The sequence below is a fragment of the Cryptomeria japonica genome, chromosome 5 (genome assembly GCF_030272615.1).
Source record: "Cryptomeria japonica chromosome 5, Sugi_1.0, whole genome shotgun sequence".
In the NCBI taxonomy this organism is placed as follows: Eukaryota; Viridiplantae; Streptophyta; class Pinopsida; order Cupressales; family Cupressaceae; genus Cryptomeria; species Cryptomeria japonica.
Genome location: NC_081409.1, coordinates 376,326,842 through 376,352,738, shown reverse-complemented (window position 1 = coordinate 376,352,738; position 25,897 = coordinate 376,326,842). Strand labels below are relative to the sequence as shown.

The following is a 25,897-nucleotide window of genomic DNA, read 5'->3' as shown; positions in this document are numbered from 1 at the left end:
TGACGTGTATTTTGTACACAATCATACACAGAATAAAATACCCAAGGGTACCTTATCCTCTCTTGAATAAAATCTCTAACTGCTGAAGATATCGCAAGAAGGATCAATTAGGGTGACTTCAATGTTCTTTTAAGTAGGGTCTCTACGTGTGGATAAGCACCAGTGGTCGTTGTGATTGCTGTTTCATCAAGGGGTCTTACGCCAAATCCGAACTGCAGGAACAGGGTTTCCTAATACTAACAAGCTCTCAAAAAAAAGATCAAAAGAGTAGGGCTTGCAAGGGATCTAGTCTAATCTAATCCTAGGAATGACTCAATGTGGATAAGACTTGGCGAGATTCTACCAACTTCAATATTGCCATAAAATAACAACTCAATTGAAATTGATGCGATCTTCTAAGGTAACAAATGATTTTTCAATTCATCAAGGATCATAGACACTACCACGAAGGCACATATCCAAGATACAACAATGATTGAAAGTTTAAGTGATTCAAGTTGATCCAGTTGACCACGCAAGGCGTTCCTACAATCAGCAAGAAGCTAGTGGTTTGGAAAGTGAATCTCACCGACAATCAAGTCCAACACTTTGTCCTTCAAATTAAAACACTACTTTGATTGAGAATGATTCAAGAAAACGAACAACCATGAAGATAACCACGAGAATTGCAATAAAACACCATAACTTCAATATTTTATTGATCTCAAAGCCATCATGAACAACAATTGTTTGAAATTCCTTCTTCAAAGCTCAATCTTGCTACAAAATACTTGCTTCTCTAATCACTAATGCTGATATCTAATCTCTAGTTTTTTAGTTCTAGTTACAAAATGAAAAGAAATGAGGGTATGTATAGCATCCTCAATTACAATGAACGGTCCAGATCAAAAAGAAGATCAATGGCCAAGATTATGACACCTAAACCCTAATTAGGGTTTTATTACAAAAGTTCCCCTTTTATTGCACAACATTAAATGCATAGCCAAATATTAAATTTGGCACGAAAATCTAGGAGACATAGACCAATGACAATTAAGGTGCCACATCATCTATAACAACCTCTCATCTAGAATCTTATTCCCTTTCCAATGCTCCTTTTTAGCATATGCAATGAATCTAGACACGATTCCTTCGATCTCAGCAATTGGAATCTCGAGAAGATTCTTCATTCGTTCTTCTAAGTGGATGACCTGATCAAATGCCTTAAGAAGAGCAGCGTCCCATTCAGGTTCAAGTTCCTTGGTCTTCTCAATCAGGAGCATGGTGGCAAACATCTGATCCCGTTGCTCATTTGTAATAACATTCTCATCTTTGCAAAAGATGACCTTGACTCTATCTTCCAATTCCTGCAAATCCACATCTGTCTCAACTTCGATCCTCCTGCCAAGAATAGTACGTAGTACCTCAAACACTCTGTCCTGGACCGGGTGGATAACCTCCTCAACATGATTGCATCTAGTACTGATGTCCTCGAAGAGAACTTCCTTCATTTGGAGTAAAGTCGACCACTGAAGTAAACTATGAGGTCCTCCATCCATTATCTTTTCTTGCACTAGAACCTTCCTTGATGTTTGTCTGATTACTTGCAGGACAGGAATGATAACATCCTTAGTATGAGCAAAAGCAGCTACAGTTATCATCAAGTTGTGGATGACCTCAAGAACCTAAATAGCTCGGTGAATGGTCTGCATCATCCTTGTTGCAAATTCAATAGCAACTGTATGGGATTTGTCAATCCATGAGCTCATAAGCTGAACCAAACTCCTGACTCTCTCTGCCTCGCCAACTGATTCAAGGGGAAGTGCCTGTGTAGGAGATACTGCTGGATCCTGACGTCTCAAAGGCTGATTGAGATGGCTAAAATAGCCTCTCCAAGCACTGACCTCTCGCTCAAGCTTCCTATTCTTTTCCATTTCTTCCCTAAGCTTGTCCTTAAGTGGCTCAAATGAATCAGTGGCATCATCCAACGTCTGTTCGGCTGTGGGTGGACCAAGCTCAAATGTCTCTACATCATATTCCTCTGGGAGTATCTCACCTTCATACTTGTCCACTGCCGGTGTAACTATCTGCAATTTCCTGGATCCTGTCTCATCTCTGATCATCTTGGACATCTTAGTAGCTTTCCTCTTCTCTGTCATCTTTTGAGAATCTCCAACAAGGCTCTCTAAATCAATCACACTGTCCTCGTCTTCGATCACAATCACCCTCGTAAGTCTTTCCTTTAACCAATCTGGGATGGCCGATCTTGTTTCTCTAACCTGTATCTCATTGGGCAATGTTTCTTCTTCTCTGAGAGGAGACGTTACTTCATTATCTTCCTTATCTTCATGTAGCTCATTAGCTTGGAGAGACCCACTTGGTGACCTTCGAGGTGCCTGTCCTTCTTTATCGTTCTGTACCATTGATTCCATAGACTCCTCTATCTCAAGTGTCCTCTTATTAGGTCGAGAAGATGTGCCGGATGAACGATCTCAGTTGGCCTCTTGCTTCTTTTTGGAAGATTCTCTTTTCTCAGGTCTCTCTTTCCTTTTCGAGCCTCTTGGATGGGGATTGTCCTCACTTACACTTCGAAGGTTACCTTCGCTTGTATTTCTGGGATTAGGATTACCCTCACTTACACTTGCTCCTCCTTCAACTAGTTTCTCTTCCAAAGTGAAAGTCATAGATATACCTTGCTCTCTCAACTTCTGATGCTGCACATCAACCCATCTGCGAGTACAAGACAAGACTGGAGCCATCAAGGCATCTAGATCCACAACCTCGGGTTCATTCCAATCTAGCCTCACTGATTTGCTTTCTCGATCATAAGATGATTGGAGATGTCTGCCACTGTCCTGAGCTTGGTCGGCCACTCTGTAAATCTTGCATTTCCTGATGAAGTCTAAAGGCAATCTAGAATGCATCTTTCTTTTCACTTCAAGGTCATCCAAGAGATTCATCACAAAGTCTTTTACCTGAGGTTCATGTTTATATTTTCTTCCGACCGTCTCCTCTATATACCCATATGGATTAAAGCTCTCTCTCAAGGCAAAGAATGAAAATGAATATAAAGCTAACTCCTTCTCTGCATCATCCATGGCTAGAGCATTAGGACATACCTCAACTGAATTGCCCAATATGATAGGCACAAGAACTCCATTTCCATGTCTGTGTCTGAATGCTTTCACATAAGCTGCCAATTGTCTTGTTACCTCAAGTAACACTATTCTGTCTATCGGATATCTCGGCAACATATAGGGGGGTGAAGGACATCCATGAACTCTAATATATGTAAATTTCTGGAATTGGATAAACCATGCACCGTACCTCTTCACCAGCTCTTGTGCGTCCTGAGATAATCGGTTGTGAATCCCGCCTTGCAATATCCTGGTGATGTTCATCGTGAATGTATCATTGACTAACTTGTAGTTACTCCCTGGCGGATGATGCAAGCGAACATAAGAATCACAAACTCTGACCTCGCCGGGTCCTCTTCCAATCACTCCTCTGTGAGGTAGTCCTGCATATTCAAAGCTCCTGATCAAGGCATATATGATGTATGAACTCATGTGGAAAGACTTAGTAGCCTTCAATCTCCTTAACTGTACGTCCAAGCAATGGCTAATCATTCTAGCCCAATGGATTGTTCCTTTTCCCTGAACTATCACTTGGATGAAGTAGAACATCCACTTCTCAAAATAGAAGGCTTGAGGGGCTCCTGTGACTCGGTTGAGTAGTGTTATCAAATCTCTGTACTCCTCCTGGAAGTCGATCCTATGTGGTGTATTCGGAATCTTGCTCAGGCGAGGACGACTCTTGAGTAACCAATTCTTGTTGATGATGCTTAGGCAAGTGTCTGGATCATCTTCGTATATGGACCTGGCTCCTTCTATGCTTTTATAAATCATATCTTTATGTTCTGGCAAGTGAAGAGCTTCACTGATAGCTTCCTCTGAAAGATAAGCAAAAGTGTCTCCTTCCTTGGACACTATCGATCTGGACTGTGGATCATAATGGCGAGCACACTCGATCATCAACTCATGGCACTGGATTGCTGGAGGGAAGCCGGCCGCCTTGATAATGCCACTTTCAATAATTCTTCTTGCGACAGGTGATGGCTTGCCAATGTAGGGGACCTCTCGAAACTTCTTCACACTGAAGTTGCCCAAGTTGGTATCTCCAATGTTGCTCCACTTCGACACGATCTTGGTCTCCAATTCTTCGTTCTTCTGATCTTCCTTCATGAGAGCTAGACGACTGGTGGATGCTCCCGCCTTCGGGGTCGCCATCGTAACACCTACACAACATTTCATAATAAGTAATAGATTTTGCAATGTATAAACATAGATTAGATTAGAGATTGAATTTAGGAAACTTCATGATAAGTCTTTGAGTTATCATTTCCTAAATTCGATTGAGCTACAGGAAATTCAAAATTTCAAAATTCAAATTTAAGATATGACGATCAAGATTCAAAATTCAAGACAAGGGAAGACTTCGCCATACCTCACTTGAGAGCTAACTCTAAAAAGATGCAAAATTAGGAAATTCGCCTAGGCAAAATCGAAGTTTGAAGTTTTCAACATGATCCTCCTCTGGCAAAGGCGCCTCCTTAGTTAATTTCACCACCTTGAGGACAAATTCGCTTCACTTGCAATAAAATTCGCACTCCTCCTTGGATGGAATTTCGCACTTCTCCTTGTCTTCCAAATCGCATATGAAGGGATGATAAAATGATGATTTAAAATGAGATATCACACCTCCTTTTATAGGCGCTTACCTCTTCAATCCCCATAGGCCGACTTTTGCAAATAAATAAATAAATTTTAAATAAAAAGAGGAGGCCGACTTTTACAAAATATAGAAAATAAAACCCAAGCGCTCCAATTTTATTTATTAATAATTAATTAATTAATTAAATGCCTTGTAATTAATTATTTCGATTTTTAAAAGGCAAAATTAATTAATTAAATGTCTTGTGCGCATTTATTAAATGCTAATTTTAATTAAATATTTCAAGTTTTATCGAAATTTAGCATTTAATAAGATTTGAAAATGATGTTGGCGCCAAAACATGGGAGAATAATGGATATTAACCTTATTGCTCTGGTCCCTGGGAGAGGGACAGGAGCGCTTTAGCATTTTGATCTTGATTTTCACGCCTTTTACGTTCAAAGTCACTTCCCTTACGTCCAAATTGGCATCTTAATTGGGAACCTTGAGCTTGATCGATTCAATCTTTTGAATGAATGTCTCTCAAACCATTTTCGCCCTGGTCCCTTGGTGAGGGACAGGAGCGAACTTTACTTTTTTCCTTGATCTTTGATCATTTTGGTTGCCAGCTTACGTCACAAGGCAAGAAATAACTTCATCCATTCATTCTACGCATATTTAATTTGTTCTTTGCAAGGCAAATTTGATATTTGAGTGATTTTCGCCCTGGTCCCTTGGTGAGGGACAGGAGCGAACTTTGTATTTTAGCTCCAAATTGTCAACTTTTAACATTAACTCCTTGTTCATCACCTTTCTAATGACATTTCGGACCTTGCATGACTTCGCCTTGCTATCGTTTTTTGAAGGAAATGACTAGTTTAATGAATATCGCCCTGGTCCTTGACTGAAGGACAGGAGCGATTTTGCATCTTTGCTCAAGTTGATCACCTTTTGACGTTTGATTCCTTGTCCATCATCCTTCCAAAGACATATTCGATCTTGTGAAACTTTGCCTTGGCGTGGTCTAGGAAGAAAAAGATTGATTTCATGAATATCGCCCTGGTCCTTGACTGAAGGATAGGAACGATTTTTTGTTCATTGTGCTAATCCTTGATCATATCGACTTGCAATTGCCTTCGAAGTATAAAATGGTGTTCCTTACTCCCTTTTGAACGTTTGAAATGGAAGTGGCATCTCAAAATTAGGCATACTTAGACATTTCGCTCTGGTCCCTTCGTGAGGGACAGGAGCGAACTTGACCATTTCCATCACTTTTCGCGGTCCTTGCAACTTGGTTTCTCTTCGAGGCGTTCCAAACATCATTGCCACCTTATATCTTGGCCTGGAGCGACTTAAACTTGAAGGGGAATATTAGATAACCTTGATTTCGCCCGGTCCCTGACTGAGGGACAGGAGTGAACTTTCATTTATAGGCTCATTCGTGCTTTGCCAACTTTCAAATTTGTCTTCAACGGGCTCATTACGCTCCCCTTCACTTATCTTTAACGTGGGCCTTGCTCCAACTTGGTGGGAAATTTGTTTTGAGAAGAAATCGCTCTGGTCCCTTAGAGAGGGACAGGAGCGAACTTGGCAAATATGGGCTTCATTTGGTGTCTTGCAAACTCTAAATGATCTTCAATAGATTCGTTATGCCTCCTTTCACTTGCCTCAAACTTAAAAACTCATTTCACTTTCACCAAAAACTTGTCTTGTGGAAGAATCGCTCTGGTCCCTGAGAGAGGGACGGGAGCTACCATTAAAATTCGCCCTGGTCCATGGCTGAGGGACAGGAGCGATTTTGCTTCTAGGGCCAATTTTCTCCTTCGAGGTACAATCAAATTATATTCAACGAGTAAAATGTACCTCCCTTATTCTTCTCAAATCGCGAAATCGTTCAAATCTTTCAAGGACAAGGCAATTTTGGATTTCAAGCTCCGGTCCTTCAGTGAGGGACAGGAGCGATTTTTGTCCTTGAGGGCAAAAATTCAACCTTTTATTGCAAACGACTCAATCCTGGTGCTCTATCATGTTGACTTCACCTTCCATTGCATCCTTGACGCTTCAATTTGATCAAAATGAGGTCAAAATGATCTAAGTAAGTCATTTCGCCCTGGTCCCTGACTGAGGGACAGGAGCGATTTGGCTTTAAACTTCAAAAATTCGCCATTTTGAGTCTCAAAAGTCTTTCAAAACCTCCAATTCGTGTTCAACTGCATCTCCTGGCGACCCTGCACAAGATAAATGAAATAAATTAATAACCAAGATGCATAAAATATCATTTTCGCCCTGGTCCCTGACTGAGGGACAGGAGCGATTTCACTTCCATAGGCCAAAATACCAAGATTTTAAGACTTCAGTCACTTCACAAGGCAAGATTAGGCCATTTCCAATGCCTGGGATCAATTATCAAAATTTCCAAAATTTGGTCAAAATCACTCAAACAAAATTCACAATTCCATCATCAACACTTAGGCAAAATTTGGACTTGCATTCAAAAATCTGACTGAACCTAGACAGACTTACTTGACCCCTTGACAATTCACCTTACCTCAAAATTGCATCTTACGAGAGGAAGCTCAATAATCCTCAAAATTTGGACTGGATTCTGGCTTGAAAACATCAAAACGGAAACCCTAAGGCTTAACCCCAATCCAGACGACTGACTCACTAACCCAAAACCCTAAAAGCAGAGAGAGAAACAGGCAAAACCAAGCAAAAAGAGGGGGTCCCCATTTCAATGGGGCGATGTGTGAAATGGTCACAACATGTTCCTACCACACTACTCATCAAAGATTCATCTAGAAAGCATACTATTCCAAGACTACAAAAAGCCTCAAAGTGAGAAACACCTTGTTTATACTCCAAGAGCACTATTTTAGTCTTGCATGCACATAGACAAAGTAACATATCAAGCCATACATTCCTTGTTGCTTCTTCAAGCCAACAAATATGATGCACAACTCTAGGTTTCTCTCTAGTCAATAAGCTCAAACTTCATCCCAACCTTTGACCAAGTTATCAACTTCTATCTATCTAACTAACTGCTTTATAAGCTTGAGTACCTCTATGTTCCTACCACACTACTCATCAAAGATTCATCTAGAAAGCATACTATTCCAAGACTACACAAAGCCTCAAAGTGAGAAACGCCTTGTTTGCACTCCAAGAGCACTATTTTAGTCTTGCGTGCACATAGACAAAGTAACATATCAAGCCATACATTCCTTGTTGCTTCTTCAAGCCAACACATATGATGCTTGGAATCTATAGACTATCAATAGTTCCTTCCAAACCTTGGCAATAAATAAATGTGGATTTCTTGTCTAAAAAGTCTATAACAAAACATTCCAATGAGGGTGCTCTATAGTGGATAGGTTTTCAAAGATGGCCATCATGATTGCATGCAAGAAAAATATCAATGTGCTAAATACAATATGTCATGTTTGGGTTAATTTTGAATATCTATTATCCATCATGTCCAATCACAATAGAATTTTGTCAATCATTTTTTAAATGTCGTGTGCTTCCCATCCTCAGACAAATAGGCAAACAGAAGTGGTCAATTGCATGTTATCTATATGTTGCATGTGTACAATATTCTATCTCTACGCACATGTGATGGTAATTTGCCCTTCATTCACCATGCCCACAATAGAGCTATCCACAGCTCTATTAGGCATTGGCCATTTCAGACATGTCTTTTCTTGAGTTCCCACATCTCACTCCATTCATGCAGGTGGACCTACACAAACTAGTGCTAGATTGCGTAAAATTAGCACTAAGCCTTATGGTTTCAAACTCTAGCACCATCATCTCAGAAATTCAATACTTCTTCAATCAAAACCTTGCATGATGCTCAACTTAATTGGCATTCCCCAATTTGATGCATGGTGCAGACGACTTTCATTGATTTCAAAATCAATGCCAAACTTTTGAATCATATGGCACTACTCCAAACAAAGCCCACACTGTCCACAATACATGCAACACACATCTAGAAAACGAGCCCACACATCAAAAAGAAGATGAACCATCAACTATTACAGCACTTTTATAATTATGTAATTATTCTTGATTTTAACCACTTCTTTTGTATTTATAAATGCATTGGTACTCAACCTCTAAGGTCAATATGCAGACCCATAGTTTCCATTCCATTTCAGAAAATCAGCTACGAATCATCTCACAGTCTTCTAAACATGGGGATTCTCACTCTTAACCTTTTGGGCATTTGAACTCATATGTACTACACATATTCAATTTCCTTGAAGCAAAAGAAAACACATTATTTCATCTTGAATATATAGTAATTTTATTATGCTATTTTTCTTCACATGCTCATTTCAGAACTCACTAATTTACCAACTCATTCTACACATGGTCATTGTGATGTGCCACATGTTCGTTGTGTGCTACCTAGCAGATGCTCTAGAAAATGAAACCAATCCCTTAACAACCTTGGTGCTTGTCCTCACCACTAGGCCAATCTTTTGGCGTAGTGGCACATCACAGTGATATCTAAGCCAAGGTCTTGAGGTCAAGCCCCATGGATCACAATGAGTAGCCCCAATAGAGGTTCCTCCATCATGCTAGCAAGCATGCACCTAATCCAAATAATGGAGCCGCCACAAATATTTGGCTCTAAAACCATCTAGAATACAAATTATTGAACGAAAGCAAGAAAAAAAATCTAGAATTGAATGAATAAACAATATTGTATTCAACAAGAAATGAAAAGAAAATTAAAATTAGTGATTACAAATGAATTATAAGTGAGAATACCACCCAAGAGACTAAAAACAAAACCAATCTGAGATAATGTATAAAAAGCCCCTAAGTAAACTTAGCCTAGTTACATAATGTACCTAGTTCACATTAACACCTTCCCTTAAGTGCAAATTAGGGTGAAAAAATGACCAAAGCACTCAAGCATGGGTCCTAGCAACAAGTCCTAATGAGATACCCATGTAAAAAGATCACCTTAAAATAGAAGAAAAAGAGAAAAAAGATTCCTTCCCATGAGAAGAAGGGTGGGAAGAACTAAGTGACCCCCCCCCTAAGATGTATCACACCCCCAAGAGAGTTTGAAGATAGAGGGAGTTGCTCTTTGTAATTGTAGCGTCATAAATTGTAACCAGTACAATTCACACCTCATATTTGTGCTCCCACTTTAGCGTGGCCTATTTCCATTCCCCTAGGTCCATTTTGGTCCTCTTTATTCCAACTTTTGAAGTCACCTATTGACACCATTGAATGGGCCCCATCTCGAAATTTGTCCTCCTATTTATTGATCGGTCGATCCTATTTTTTTAAGGACCAAAGCGTGAAGAACCTTGGTCCTAGACCTGGGCACCCCAAAACGCCCTAGTACCCTTTAATGTGGACCCAATTTGAAATGGGGCAGGTACTCCCCCTCCCCAATGGATTTTGGTCCCCATGGCTACATTTGACGGTTGGAGGTCGGCCTAATGGATAATTTACCTAGGGAACCCTATATAAAGACATCCTATCAATTCATTTTGACAACCACTATCTATCCATAATATTTGTGCATCCATCAAACATTCATCATCAAGCATTTTCAAAGATTCAAGACAGCATTTTATCCTTCAAGCATTATGGAGAAAAGTTGCATCAATCTTCATGCAAGCATGTGTGTGTGATTAGGGTTTTTCATGTTCATGTGTTTGTCATGCCATTACATTCAAAGAGCATTGCATCATCATCAACAATTGCAGATCTAAGGTACATCTCCTAGCATTTACTTTAGTATTTACATTATTCAATTCAAGGTTAATTCCTAAACCAGGGTTTGACCTAAGGCAAACCCCTATCCACAACCCTATTTCCTTTCTTTTTGTGTGTAGGGAACAAGCTCAAGGGTTGTACTCAGGGATTCCGACAGAATCGACAGCGACGAACAGGTTCAACTTTCGACAAAGCAAAATTTGGAGGACTAAGGCGAATCTGTACTACCCGGTCCCGAAAACTCAAGTCGAACTTCTAGGAACGGGTTCTAAACATCTTATTTTGCCCAGATCTCAACTTGTGGCTCAGTGGGGTATCTATAGTGGTCTGTTTTCATCAATCTACTTCAACTATTCATTGTTTTACCCTAATCATCCAATTTCAACTAGAAAGAGGGTAACTAAAAATAACTAGTGAATCTAATTAGAATTTCAGCCCTTTCCATATTTGAATTGTAGCTAGATCTACTAGATTCACCCCTCTTTCAATGAAGTGGTCTCTAAGGTAAAATTAGCGATTTTATTATCTTAATTGATGAAACCTTAGTTTTTCCACCATTACATTTTGGTGAACCCAATGCCTTTCATGCTTATTTCTAATTTATGGTCTCAAATCTGATATGTAGGCATTTAAACACTAAATCTTGCACTCATAAATCATATTTGCAATTGTACATAAATTTAGTGGTTAATTTCATAAAAACCCTAATTTATTCTTCAAAAATTTGACTTTTGGGTTGCATAATTGTTCAATTGTGTTTCAGATCTGATTTTTCATAATTTCATTGCATATATTTAGTGAACATTACTTTGGTTACATGGCATATGAGTTTCTTGTTTGATCATAAGTGCATATGGAGTTCTTATCTTATTTTGCTAGTACAATTTCAAGTTACATTCAAGATGTTCATGATGTTCCCTTTCATGCCTATGATGATATGCTTAGTTCTCCCTTTCATTCATAGCTATGATTTACCCTCTCCCAAAATTGGTCCCGCCAATGAGGCCACATTGGTGCAAGAAGAGAATATGAACACTTCTTTCAAAGATCTCCATCCTAGAGATAAATCTTTGTTCATCCTTCTCCTAAAATCTACCTCCTTCGTAAGGATTATTTGGTGTAAGGGGATGATATTGTAGCTACCTTTCCTAGTGATACCATACCTTCTTTTCATTTCAATGATCTTCCCCTAGAGATGAAGCATTACTGATACATGATTGTCCCTATCCTAAAGTTTGTCTTAATCATAAAGATATCTCAGAGCAAGATGATGATACCATTTCTCATCATTATAATGTTTCCAATGCTCTCTCTCCCAAAAATGAAGAACCTAACCAAGATCAAATCAATGCCATTCATGTTGTTGAGAAGCCTAAGGTTGTTGTCCACCTTCGTCAAGATGTCTCTCAACGTCAACGAAAACCAAAAAGTTGTTAAGGGTGCAATGAATCATCAACCTATCATGCAGTGCATTACACATATAATAATGAGGGGTTTCCTTTGGAAGCTGACAAGAACATACAAATTGAAGCACAATATACTTTTTTAGTTCATACAATCTTCTCTCCAATTCAGACAAATACACCATCTCCTACTAAAGATGTTCCTAATGAGGAACTCTTGGAGGATGATTGGGGATCATTAGATTTCACCTCCTTTTCGTAGCAAATCTAAGATACCTGAATTTGACACTCAAAATTTTTGTCCTAACATATGTTTGGATGTTGATTGGGCCTCTTTAAACTTCAATCCAATTCCACCTAAGAACAAACCCTCCCTTCTGTACATTTCAACACCTATATCTGATCCTACGCATGGATACAATGGACATGTTTTAGGATGTGTGCAACAAAGTCTTGAAAGTCATGAGAAATCACACTTTTCTAGTGAAGAGCTAAGTTTCCAACCACTTCCTCTGTCAACATCCCCTCCCTCATTGTCTAGTGAATCCATCCAATTTGACATTACAACAAGATAATGTTTTGACTAACCTCCTTCACGCCAATTTAATTTCTCTTCTTTGGCCTAAACGAAGAAAGAAATGTAGACAATATCTTGAAAATACTACTTTCTGCAAGTATCATCAAATCCATGGCCATTCTACTAATGAATGTCCAGCTTTGCAAATTAAAATACAATATTTTGATTTAGGTATGATAGAAGTAACAAGTGACAATGAATGGCATATTTCTTCTGATCATTTCAAATAACATTCAAGTTCCTATTATGTTGTTCCTCACTATGTGACATCGTTAGCTTACCTATTGGGGGCTCATTGTAATTCATGGTGGAACAATTTTAGGTGCAATCATACTCAATGAGCAACATAATAGTCTATTTATTCTTGTCTCTATGCTTGAAAGGCAAGAATAATTTTCCATCTCTTTCCTCTTTCTAAGGATTCACCTTTTCCTTTATGAGTTGCATTTTTCATAACATGATGTCCTTTCTTGCATAGAATTATCCTTCATGCAAGTACATGTGTGTTCCTTGTTCAAGACCCATTCTTTCTTTAAAATAATACATCTCTTCTGAACAATCTCTCATTGGTGAATGCGTGCAATCTTTTACTAAGGATCCACTTTTCCTTTGTTGAGTGGTGTTTGCTTATTATACAATATTATTCCTTGTGTGAAGTTGTTTGTTTGCTCAAGGATTCTCTCTTATGCAAGAGGTGTGTATCCTTGTGTACAACCTCTTCTTGGCAATGTATATCTACTATTAAAAAACTCCTCACTTTGGGTCAAAAGTGTGTTATCCTTCACCAAGAATCCCTTTTATCTAGCAAAAGGAGGAAGGTATGAATTCTTGTTCTCCTTCCTTTCTTTTAGTCAATGATGTTATTTTTTGTTCAAAAACTCCTCTTGGAGGTAGAGATGTCTTTGAGCAAAGATCTCTTCCTCCTCCTCCAAAGGATTCCCTTTACACTTGTTGCAAGATATCTCTTTTACAACTATCTTTTCCTTGCTTCTAAGAGTCCTATCTCTTTAACTTGGATTTATGTACATTCTTGCCTAAAGGATATCTCCTTGTTGTTGAAGGTGTGTATCCTTGTTTATAGGTTCCTTAAGACATCAACATGTCTTTATGTTGACATCTTAAGGCGGGGCATACATAACACCCTCTTTGTACTCTATTATTTTTTATTTTGCATTATTTATACAGGGTGTTCAATCTCGAAAACAGACCAACAAGTCTTATACGAGATGCTTCATTCCCGAAACCAGACGCAACCTTTTATATGTCTTGTACAGGATGTTCATTCTCAAAACCAAACCAACAAGTCTTATACGAGATGCTTCATGCCCGAAACCAGGCATATTTTGTTTTTATTTCATGTCTTATACAAGTTGTTGCATGCTCTAAACCAGACCAACAAGTCTTATACGAAATGCTTAACTCCTCAAACCAAACAACATATGCGACAAGGTGAGTTGACTGGCATAACACAGCTTGCTAGACCATTCAACTCTTCCTTTTTCAGAGAATGGAGCTAACATAACACAGCTTGCTAGACCATTCAGCTCTTCCTTTTTCAAAGAATGGAGCTAACAAAACACAGCTTGCTAGACTATTTCGACTCTCCCTCTTTACATGAATCACACAACATAACACAACTTGTTGTCCCATGAGTATTCATGCTCTCGTGGGTCCCCTAGCATAACACAACTTGCTATCCTGTCGATTCCACGAACCCTCTTGCTCTTCTTCTCATGGATGACCTAGCATAATGCAGCTTGCTAGCCTGTAACGTCCATGTTCTCTCTTTTCACCTCCCCATGAGCTCATAGCTTTGCTATTTGTGGATCATGGTTCATCACTTGATGCATGCTCGTGCTCTTTTTATGTGATCACGTGTTCTTGTGATAGCATTCCGAGAAGGATATCAGTGGCTGAGATATTTGATTATTGAGGTCTCTTCAACTTGTTGACTTGAAGCATTTTTTGTTTTTTAGTACTAACCCCTTGTGTGTCTTTTGTCTTTGTTTGTCTTTGTCTTGTTTTGTGTGTCCTTGCATGTGATTGTGTGAGTTAAGATCCTAAGATTGGGGGCTTGGTTCCTTGAAATTAGCGACGTCTTATCTCCTTGTGATTTTGCTCCTAGTTGCTCTTCTCTCTCTCTTTCTACTTTACCGTGAGTATTTGCATAGATTCAAACTCCTGTTAAAGTGGGGGCTAAATGTAGCGTCGTAAATTGTAACCGGTACAATTCACACCTCATATTTGTGCTCCCACTTTAATGTGTCCTATTTCCATTCCCCTAGATTTGTTTTGCTCCTCTTTATTCCAACTTTTGAAGTCAACTATTGACACCACTGAGTGAGCCCCATCCTGGAAGTTTTCCTCTCCTATTTCCTAATTGGCTAGTCCTATTTTTGGAGGACCAAGGCGTGGAGCACCTTGGTTGTGGACCAAGGCGCCCCAAAACACTCTAGTCCCCCGTAATTCAGACCCAATTTGAAATGGGGCAGGTACTCCCCCTTCCTTGATAGATTTTGGCCCCATGGGTACATTTGACCGTTGAAGGTCAACCTAATCGGTAATTTACCTAGGGAACCCTCCATAAAGACATCCTATCAATTTGTTTTGAAATCCACTATCTATCAAAATAATCATGCATCCTTCAAGCATTCATCATCAAGCATTTCAAAGGTTCAAGATAGCATTTCATCCTTCAAGCATTATGGAGTAAAGTTACATCAATCTTCATGCAAGCATGTGTGTGTGATTAGAATTTTTCATGTTCATGTGTTTGTCATGCCATTACATACAACATTTGTGATTGCATTCAAAGAGTACTGCATCATCATCAACAATTGCAAATCTGAGGTATATCTCCTAGCATTTACTTTAGTATTTACATTATTCAATTCAAAGTTAATTCCTAAACTGGGGTTTGACCTAAGAAAACCCCTATCCACAACTCTATTTCCTTTCTTTCTATGTGCAAGGAACAGGTTCAAGAACTGTACTCAAGGATTCCGACAGAGTCTATAGCGACGAAATAGGTTCAACTTTCTACGTAGCGAAATTTGGAGGACCAAGGCGAATTTGTACTACCTGGTCCCGAAAATTCAGGCAAAACTTCTTGGAACAGGTTCTAAACATCTTCTTTTGCCCAGATCTCAATTTGTGGCTCTGTGGGGTATCCGTAGCAGTCTATTTCGTCAATCTACTTCAACTGTTCATTGTTTTACCCTAATCGTCTACTTTCAACTAGAAAGAGGGTAACTAAAAATAACCAGTGAATCTAATCAGAAATTCACCCCTCTTTCAATGTAGTGGTCCCTAAGGTAAAATTAGCGGTTTTATTTAAAATTAGAGGTTTTAATATCTTAATTGGTGAAACCCTAGTTTTTCCACCATTACAGTAATGTCCCCTTTTTTGGAATATCTATATTTTGCCCTAGAATCACAAATTCAATAAAGCAAGAACATAATACAGTTAAAGATATAACTTTTACCCAAAGGATGTAAAGAAAAATAGATCCTTGTTGAGATCCTACAATCATGCTAGACAAAATTGAAGATACAATTCACAAGATCAACCATTACTTGGGTTAAAGATCCTATATTCATAATTATCTTAGTCATATAGCCTATCTAGTTTATTGTTTGGGTTCAGTCATAACGGAGATTGAATAAGGAGACATGATAGGGTGCCCGAAGAGATCCTCTACCCTATGCCCAAGAGCGGATATACCATCCCTCTTGGCCTCATGTGGCCTTTTGCCATCCATATGAGGTGGTGTAGCTAGTGAGGTATCCTATAGCCGTTCCCTCTCATCATGCCACCCTTATTCACCCTCCTATGATTGAGACTCCCTAGAATCCATCCCAACAATCAATCAATGTAAAGGTTGGAGGAAAAACTACAATAGGGTGTTTGGAGCATCCTTCCCATCTAAGCCCAAGTGCGCAGCTCATTTAACCAAGACAACAAGACCCTTCAGCCCACAAGTGGCAAGAACATCCAACCAAGACAATTCCATCCCTTCAGGTGGTGTACTTAGTAGTGGACCTCATCACAGTTCTCCCTCCTTGTATGCCCTCACTCACCTCACCATGATTGATTGCAGCTATCTGACGAATAGATTAGAAATCAATATATTCCATGTTTATTTCCTATATTAGTATGTGAGGAATTGTGCATGAAAATAATTAATATCATGCTGCATTCGTTAAGCATAAATAAATATCCATGCATATATTAAGTAGATACCATATGCATACCACAATTGAATAACCATGCTACAGCCTGCAATAAATAGTGCCTTCTGGACTGATCTAGATGCCTGATTCATTGATATATTAAGAATGGGGCTGTTCTTATGAACACCAATGCTATTTCAGTTGTTTCTCTTAATGCAGATGTAATTCTCCTTGATGTTTGGTCCAAATGCTTCCTTGCTGATCCAAAATATTTATCTCTTCCTGTTCGATGCTTATTGGATTGAGAGCAGACTGTATTAATGAATGAATTCTGATCCTTGTTAATTCTGCATATGCTTCCCCTTTTAGATCTGCTTATAGCATATTTGATGTATCTGCTGTTATACATAGAATTTCTGCTTTTTTTAGATGCCCCCCTATATCTTATTCTTTTCCTCTACATATACCATCTCATGCCTCTTTAAATGAGGTGACTTCTCCAAGTGTTTGGCCCCCCTTAATAAATCATTTTTAATTAAATTTGAAATCATTTTAATCCTTTCACGGTGGTGTTAGAGTAGGTCGGCCAGCATTTAACATTTAAATATAATCTGTTTTAAATATCACAAAAGAGGTGACAATTTTAGGAGGGTTGGCCTTCATTTAAGTTATTGTAGCTAGTATTATTATTTTTGTTTGTTTATTTTTTCCTCCAGTCGGCCCTAAACCTTTATTTTACCTAGGTCAGCTTTCATTCCTTGCACACCACTATCATTATTATTTACAAGGGCTGCGATCTGAGTTAGGGATATGATACTCTTCATGAAGGATTTTGAAGATTTTTGCAATCTGCTCTACTATCGAACAATAGTACAAATCAATGACCTACTCCTAAATTACCTCCCTAAGAAACTACATGTGGGTCTTGACATGTATGGTCTGCTAATGATGGATGCACACAAGAAGTAATCTAGTAGATGCACCTAGATATAGTCTAAACCAACTTTCCTACTACCATTCACATAAGCTACATTTCTACTTGCACTACATTGGCTAGGACAACATCCTTCAAAATCTAGAACTAAAATTTGATGTCCCTGCACCTTCCAAAACAATAACAGTGAGGGACAGTGATTAACGTTTGTCCATGATAATAGAGGATCTTTATTTCACCCATGTCTCCTTCATCTCCATCAACAAATTAACTTTTGAGTAGTCTTTGTCAAGAAATGAGATCTTAAATCAGTTTTTCTAGGGAATCCAAACAATATAAACTGGGATACCATTGGAAAAGACAAATTTTGTTTAAGATCTATATGCCAAAGAAATGTTCAAGAAAGATTTTTTTTTTTTTGACATTTCAATTCAGACCACATTTCATGGTTCTTCAAGAAAGAGAATGGCATTATATGTGTCATCAAGTGCTTGACATTAAAACTATAACCAATTAGGAATTCATTGCCTTCTGATCCTTCAACCAAATCCATTTGAAAAGTTGAAACCCCAAGATTTGGACAAGGATCCCTAGAAGAATGCCAAATAGAATTCATAGATAAAAAAGTGAAGATACTAGATGTAGTAGGAGAAATACAACCTCTACATTTCAGCCCCTTCCCCAAGTATAACCTTAAGACAAACACCAAACCTATGACCTAGGACATGCAATATTTATGCATTAAACCCTAGTAATGTGGCCTTCTGAATCATCCCAACAAAAAAATTGCATTTCCAAAGCCAATTCCCCTCAAATCACTTGCCCAATTTTTGTCAAGATTATGTGCAAAATGCTGCAAGGGACTCTTTGCTATGAATAGTCCCATTACAAACGGGACCAACAACTTCGATGGACAATCAAACATGCGAACACTTCCAACCGAACTTTCAGTTTGCATTTGAGTGCCACTTGCTCCACCCTCTTTTCCACTTTCACTCTCTAATTTTATTGTTTCAAACTTCTTAATACTGTTGGAACTCATCTTGTTTAGTAGGCCTTGGCTACTATTCGAAAATGGAGAAATTAAAATTAAAAAGAGTGGTGGAAAAAAAGAATAAAAAATGATGGTGGAAAATAATATTCTAACCACCCCTACTGATTCCACAAAAAATGGCAAACTACAATGAAAAACACAAATAAATATCTTTAAAAAATTGAATTTTATAAACTTCTACACAATGAAATTATCCAAAAATGCAAAAAGTATGGGAAGGAAATGCAAATACCTCATTGACATTGCTTTCAATATCTTGCAAAATTCTTCCTTGGCTATACAACTCTCTTATGCCTCTTTTTCTTTTCATTCAAAAGAAAAATAATAGATTTTAAGGATTTGGTGGGCAGCCTTAGTGGGGGGGCCTTTATGTTTTTTGTTAATGGTGGTTGCTGGTATTGGGAACATCACGGCATTTTTAAGACTATCAAGGGGCATCTCCGGCATTGGACGTCCCCAACAGGTTGGGAGTATTCCTAGGCTAAGTCACCAGGTTCGAATTCGAATTCGAAGTTCGACAGCTTTGAAATTCGAATGAAGTTCGATGCGGAAAAAATTCGAAATGTATAAAATTCGAATTAAATTCGCCATATGTAATTTTTAAATTTTTTTTTAATAAATATATGTAATATATCTATAAATTTGCGTAAATAGTTTAACATTGATAAATAGATTTGAAATCATTACAAAAAGATGACACATTTATAAAATATAAACCGTAGGAAACATATGCTTTCACTATCGCAAAGATGTTCTTTTGTCAAAAAGGTACAATAACAGTCAAAAACTTTAGAACTTTAAAATAACTCTAAGTCATCAAGAGCACTTGGCTGGGATGCCAAATCATCATCATCTGTATCACTACTCAGTTCATCATCTGCAAAGTCAGGCTCATCTGCATCTGGCATTGCCATGCCTTCAAGAGGTTGTTGTAAAGAAGTGTTCTTTGCTGATTTGTTCATCAGCAATTTCAAATTGCTGCGAACATAGACAAGATCTCCCAACTTTCCAGTCAGCAATTTGTTCCTCTTTTTGGAATGGATGTGGTCAAAGCAACTCCAGTTCCTCTCACAAGCTGATGAACTTGCTCCCTGACTCAAAATTCGAATAGCAAACTCTTGCAGTTCAGGAGCTGATGATCCATAAGAGATCCACCATCTATATCCAGACATACGTGGCGAGTCATATTTGGCTTCTGCCCCTCCAAACATCCCTTCTCCTCTCTTGTATTGCCAACTTTGATCTCTGATTAGTGCTGCAATTTCTGGATTTGGTACATACCTGCTAATGGCTTGGTAAAGCCCTGCCATGATTTCATTATCACCCCTTCTATCAATAGAAAACAACTTAGGCTCCAAAAAGCAAGCTGCTGCATGTAAAGGTGTGTGCATCATTTTCCATCTGCAATCAACTGTCTCCCATATCTGCATATATTCTGCTTCTTCATTGTTTAGTGCTTTTTGAATAGATTCCTTACATCGGTCCATGCTTTCATAAAGCATGCCAAGGCAAGGAGTGTCACCATCAACCATACGAAGCACGTCAACAATTGGTTCACATACAAGCAAGACTTTTGCTGCACTTTCCCAGAAATTGCTGTTTAGGATGATTTGCTCTATGTTCTTCCCCTTGGGGCCTTTAGAAAGCACTGAACTTTCCCACTGATTGGAACATATAACAGACCTCAAAGCTGCTTTTTCTTCAACCACTCTTTTCAAAGTGATATAATATGAAGCAAATCTTGTTTCACAAGGCCTCAACAATTCCTTTGATGCATGCTGCCTATAAATACTCAATGTGAGACGATGATTCCGTATGAAATTTGCAATTGCTCTCCCTCTATGAATAGCTTCATTTATCCATGGGAATTTAGCCAAGTCATGAAGCAACAAATCGAGACAATGCGCTGCACATGGGCTCCAATATATCTGTGGGTACTTCTCTACAATCAGCCTCCCAGCTCCCACACAATTTGCTGCACTATCAGTTACCACTTGAACCACATTTTCCATCCCTACTTCAAGAATGGCTTCCTCTAATATTTGAAAAATATACTCTGAAGTTTTTTTGTGGTTCATGGTGTCAATGACTTTCAAAAACACAACACCTTCAGGACAAGACACCAAAACATTAATCAATGGCCTTTGACACATATCTGACCATCCATCACTCAATATAGTGCAACCTGTTTCCTTCCAAGTGGCTTTGACATCAGCTAATTTTTCAGTCACTCTATCTTTTGACCTCTGCAAAAGAGTTGTCCTGATAGCCTCTGAACCTGGGGGTGTGTACCCTTTGCCAAACTCTGCAATTTTCTGAACTGCATTGCGGAAATGAGGATTTCTCGCAACATTGAATGGAATAGCACTTGTGTAAAACAAATCAGCAACTGCATCATCCACCTGTTGTTTCTCTACTGGTTTCCAAAAGTTGTTCAGTGTTCCACTCTGTTTTGGTACACTCGCCGCTTCGGATTGCATAGAAGAGGAAGACATGGTAGATGTGAATCTAGATATATCTCCTTCAATTCTCTGTTTCTTTTGTGCCTTCTTCATTTTGCCTACCGTTGAAGCAGCCAACTCTTTCTCTAGAATAGCTTTAAGTTCTGGAGTCGCCCCTGTGCATGCTTGAACACCTCCACCTGGACCCCCTGTATTAGCAAGGAAGTGGTCCCTAAGCCTTGTTAAAGTTCCAATGATATTTGCCTGACATATGTTACATTTGACGCGAGTTCCATTTCGGGTCACATGCTTCCATGCCTCAGAAGTTGATTTGGGAGGAGCCATTAAATGAAAATCTGCATGTTTGGAAAGAAAAATTAAAAAACACACTACTTTTATTTCAACCTTTTAAAAATATATAATATTAAACAATATAATAAAAAACCATTAATATAAAATTATAAATTATATAATAATAATATTAAACAATATTATAAATTTATAAACATAAAAAAATTGACACCATATTAATATCATATAAAAAAATGAAGCAGAGATATATAATAATAATATCATATTAATATCATATTGACACCAAGATTAGTAATTTATTCTGAAATGTGGATGGAGTCGCATTCATTAACATTTTTTATTTTATTTTCAAAACTTGTTTTAAGATTTTATGGTTTACTATAATGTCTTATGTCTTGGTAAATAATGCATAATGAAAAATATAGAGGTTATTTGTTTATTTGTTTAAACTAAGATATTGGTCGATAAAAAGATTGATAATAGAGTAATAATAAAATAATTCTTAGATAATTTGTGATTTATTACATTCGCATTTAATCTAATTATTTCATTGAAATGTTTAGATTTAAAGTGAATAGTAGAATTATTTGTGAAAGGTTCTTTTAATTCATACATCTTATAATTCACAATATTAAACTATTCATAAATTAATGAAGCTCAAAGTAGGTTTTCAACTCCTTTATGCTATAAATTATTTAGAGATATGTTACGTTGGGTAATATATTATTAATGGAGAAACGTGTAGAAACTCCTCATGGAGTAATTCCTTGTTATGCAATATCAAGTCAAAAGGGAGGATGAATTAAAATTTAGGTTTAAATGGGGATTAGTATTAGCATTTCACTATTGCAAATATTAACGAATAATATGAGATAAGTAGCAATGTTGTTTAATTCAACTGGTATGATACTATTTGTGATGTGTTTTAAGTCAAAACAATTGATGAATGCAAAATGGATAAACAAAAAAAAAAATAATAAAATTAAAAAAAATACCTGTGCAGGTCGCGGACGTGTGGAGGCTGGCCGGTGGCGTCGCGGAGTGCAGGCGGCGTCGCGGGGTGGTGGCGACGCGGACCGTAGGTGGCGACGCGGACCGCAGGTGGCGTCGCAGACTGGAGGCGACGCGAGCTAGTGGCGTCGGCACTGGTGGTGGCGTCGGCACTGTTGGCGTCGGCACTGGTGGTGGCGTCCGAGCAGGGTGGGCGCCGTTAGCTATCGCGTGGCGGTCGGGCAGAGCAGGCGCCGTTAGCAACTCGCGTGGGTGTGGTTGCAACTTCTGCGGCCGCCTTTTTATAAAATCCGCCAAAAAAACCCTAAAACGCAAACCCAAAAAGTTAAAAAAACACTTTAACAAACCCTAAACTTTTTTCCGAATTTAATCGAATTTAATCGATTTTTTTAATGGTTTTTCAAGTTCGCCGAATTTCGAACTTCAAGGTTCAAATTCGGTCGAACCTGGTGACTTAGTTCCTAGGCATTCCATGGATGTCATGATATCCTTAATGTCGACTAAAATAGTGGAATTTCCCTAGTGTCACCCAAAAAAAGCCAAGAACATCTCAAGCATTGCATAAAAATGTGAAAAGAAGAGGGAAAGACAGGATATGGACATCTGATTCGCATAACACCTCAAATGTTCGAGAGAAGCCCATAGTGCAAGGAACGTGTCCCCATACAACACCATGTTGAATCCAACTAAATGTTTAGAAATACACAAGCTAGAGAATGATCCCTTAAAACATGCAGGGAGAAGCCTTAGTTGGAGGGGTAGGACTACCAAATGCAATAATAGAAACGTCACCATGATCCATATAGGCTAAGAGAAACATTCAAACTCTGAAAAATTCAACAAGGCATTAGTAGTCTAACTCAAACGAAGGAGCTATCAATACAGTGACAGGATCACCATGGTGATCCTGCAGTTTGAATCCACAATTGTACATTTTCATTGACAGTTGAGTCATCATCATTGCTTGCTGAGCCAACGTCATAGATGTTGATAACTGTCACCACAGTCACACAAACAACTTCTGTTGCAGTTTAATATTTACGGTTGCATTTTAAGTTAGAGATGGTGATATAGTTTCTTATTACAATGCTCATTTGCTAGAGAGAGTATTATTTCCAAAATTTGATGGGAAGGAGCATGTTTACCAAGTGCAGGATTGTGCTTGGTAGATCCTATAAGGGGTTGAAGAACAGGGGACCACGGTTTCATGAAGAATGTTGATTTTTCAAAAAAACACAATCCTTCATTAAAAATAAAATCTTTCTTTCTCGTGCTTAGATGAGAGAATGGCCATGATCAATGATGTATATTTGAGTGTCACTGGAACATCAACCAATCCAGATGGCTTCCAGTTTTCCCAAACCCTTTCTCAAAGACTCAGAGTTTTAGAGTCTGAATAGGCTCCAATCTAGGGACAGATGAGTATCTTTCTTGAGAATACATTGCCTAAATTTTGTCTCATTTTGACGTCTTACCAGAATTCAACTGCTTATGTTCTGTCTTCCTATTGCGAAGTGCAGCTTGCATGAAATTATATTTTCAGGTAACATTCATTAGCCTTTTAGTAGGAAAAGGCAGCTGAATGACAGCTTGTCAACCATGTTACTGTAGGTATTTTATCAGATCATCACTTGTAGTATGGCTTTTATCTTGTGAGACAGCAGATCTAAATGAGGAAGGAGGAGTTTCTGGGGAGGAGATCACTGCCTCACATACAACAAGTCAATTTCGATGGTAGCTTTATCGCTTAGAGAGATACTAAATGAGATCTGATGGAGTGAAAAGAAATATGCAAGGGAAAGCGAAAGATGAATGATCAAAGCAAAGCCTGTTTCGTATTTTCATCGGACCCAACATGCCCACTTTTACAGAGAGATAATCCTTGATAAAGATTGATAGATAAAATGTTGTAATGAAAATGCAAGTACAATTTCATAAGATATCTATTTTAGCTATATCAATGACCTCTTCGTACACTCGTCGAAGCCAACATGCACATTTAATTCCTTCCTGCATAGTCCAGCAGTAAGCCTTCAATTTTTCAGTAGTGTGCAGATCCACTATCTCCAGGCAAAAAAGGAATATGCGCAATGAATCTCCAAGGAGAGAAATACAGTGTCCACTTTCCCTATCAGAAAAAAAACAAGAAAACAGAACAAGTATCATTACCCACTAAAATTGGACACTAATATAAAAATTTATACCTAGGAAAGATAATAAACACATAACTGTAAGAACAGCCATTAATAAGCCTTCAACCCTGAATGAAGCCTACAGTTAGCAAATTTCAATCATTTCAAATCCTCCAATGATAACGTATCTAAGAGCCTAGAAAATTGTCCATGAAAAAGTATAGATGGATCTAAGTGACTGTTTCATGAATCTTGTGACCAAAGTTGTAATGATCCAAAATCCCTGCTATCAGAAGCAAATAAATATTTTAAACAACATAGTCAATGTTTGACAAAACTGCAATTGGAAGTCCATCATTACAAAGAATATCACTGACAAGAAAGGAGATAGAATGAGATTAATGATGACACATTTTCTACCTCTCAATGCAGATGTCAAAATATAGTTAGTGGATGTAGCCTACTTATAAGATGTGAAAACCTGACCATCAAGAGCAACTTCAGCAAAATATGTGATCCAAAGGTGCCTAATGTGGTCTAAATTCAAGAAAAAGAAATCTAAGAAATTTCTAAAAACCTTTGACTACATTTTTTTTGTATTCTAAGAAATAAAAATAACCAAGACATTATTCTTACTAGAGAAATGCAACTTCTCAGACTCCAAACATTAACAGAGATACTGATCATTCATTCTGTAAAAATGTAAATATGGCTAGAAGAAGACTTTTCTATTTTTGTGGTATTTTTAACAATGTGGGAGTAGTTTTACTACTCAAGATGTCACATTGATGAATATTTTCCATGACTAGTTATTTCTATCTGATCTTTTTAACTCGTCAACACATCAACAAATGATCATGAATTAAGGGAATCAACAAAGCAAACAGGCACAAGAAGGTATCACCAAGAATCAACATTTGGCACCTTCAGAACATTGTTACTTAAAATTTAATGAACATTCAAAGCGTGTTTTTAAGAACCAGCAAAGCACAAATATCAATAACAAAAATAGAATATGGACATTTTATATCTGAATAATCTAAATAGAAGCTGAGAACAGTGGATCAACAGTCAATCCAAAGCCCTAAGATAGGTTTTACCTTTCCAGGATGAGTTAGAAAACCTTCTCCTAAAGTGGCAATATATTTTTACCCTAAAAACTTCTTATATAGGCCCCCCATTATGGAGTGTTTATTTTAACAAAATACACTAGCTTCTAACAAAGACTGGTAATTTGACATGTGTCAGATCTTTTCCTATTTTGCTTTAATGTAACTAAGAACATAAATGTATATCTTGCACAAAACATTGTTCTTATCAATTTATTTGTAACCATTTCTTTGACCCAGAAATCCCAGCATAACAGCTTAATTTTTCTTCTCTTGTCAATAACTGCTTAGGCGTACAATTATCAATATCA

At 37.9% G+C, this 25,897-nt stretch overlaps 1 protein-coding gene across 3 annotated transcripts in view; it reads right to left on the bottom strand.

Annotated features, from left to right (window-relative positions):
• LOC131035147 (uncharacterized) overlaps positions 1–25,897 on the bottom strand; it is a 175,306-nt gene that overhangs the window by 17,494 nt on the left and 131,915 nt on the right. For 2 of the 3 annotated variants that reach the window (XM_057966786.2, XM_057966799.2), the window contains one exon: positions 24,311–24,473. The exons of the other annotated variant lie outside the window; for it this stretch is intronic. In XM_057966786.2, coding sequence (XP_057822769.2) covers positions 24,311–24,473 — 163 coding nt within the window. The remainder of the gene's footprint in view (positions 1–24,310; positions 24,474–25,897) is intronic. 3 annotated transcript variants of the gene reach the window in all.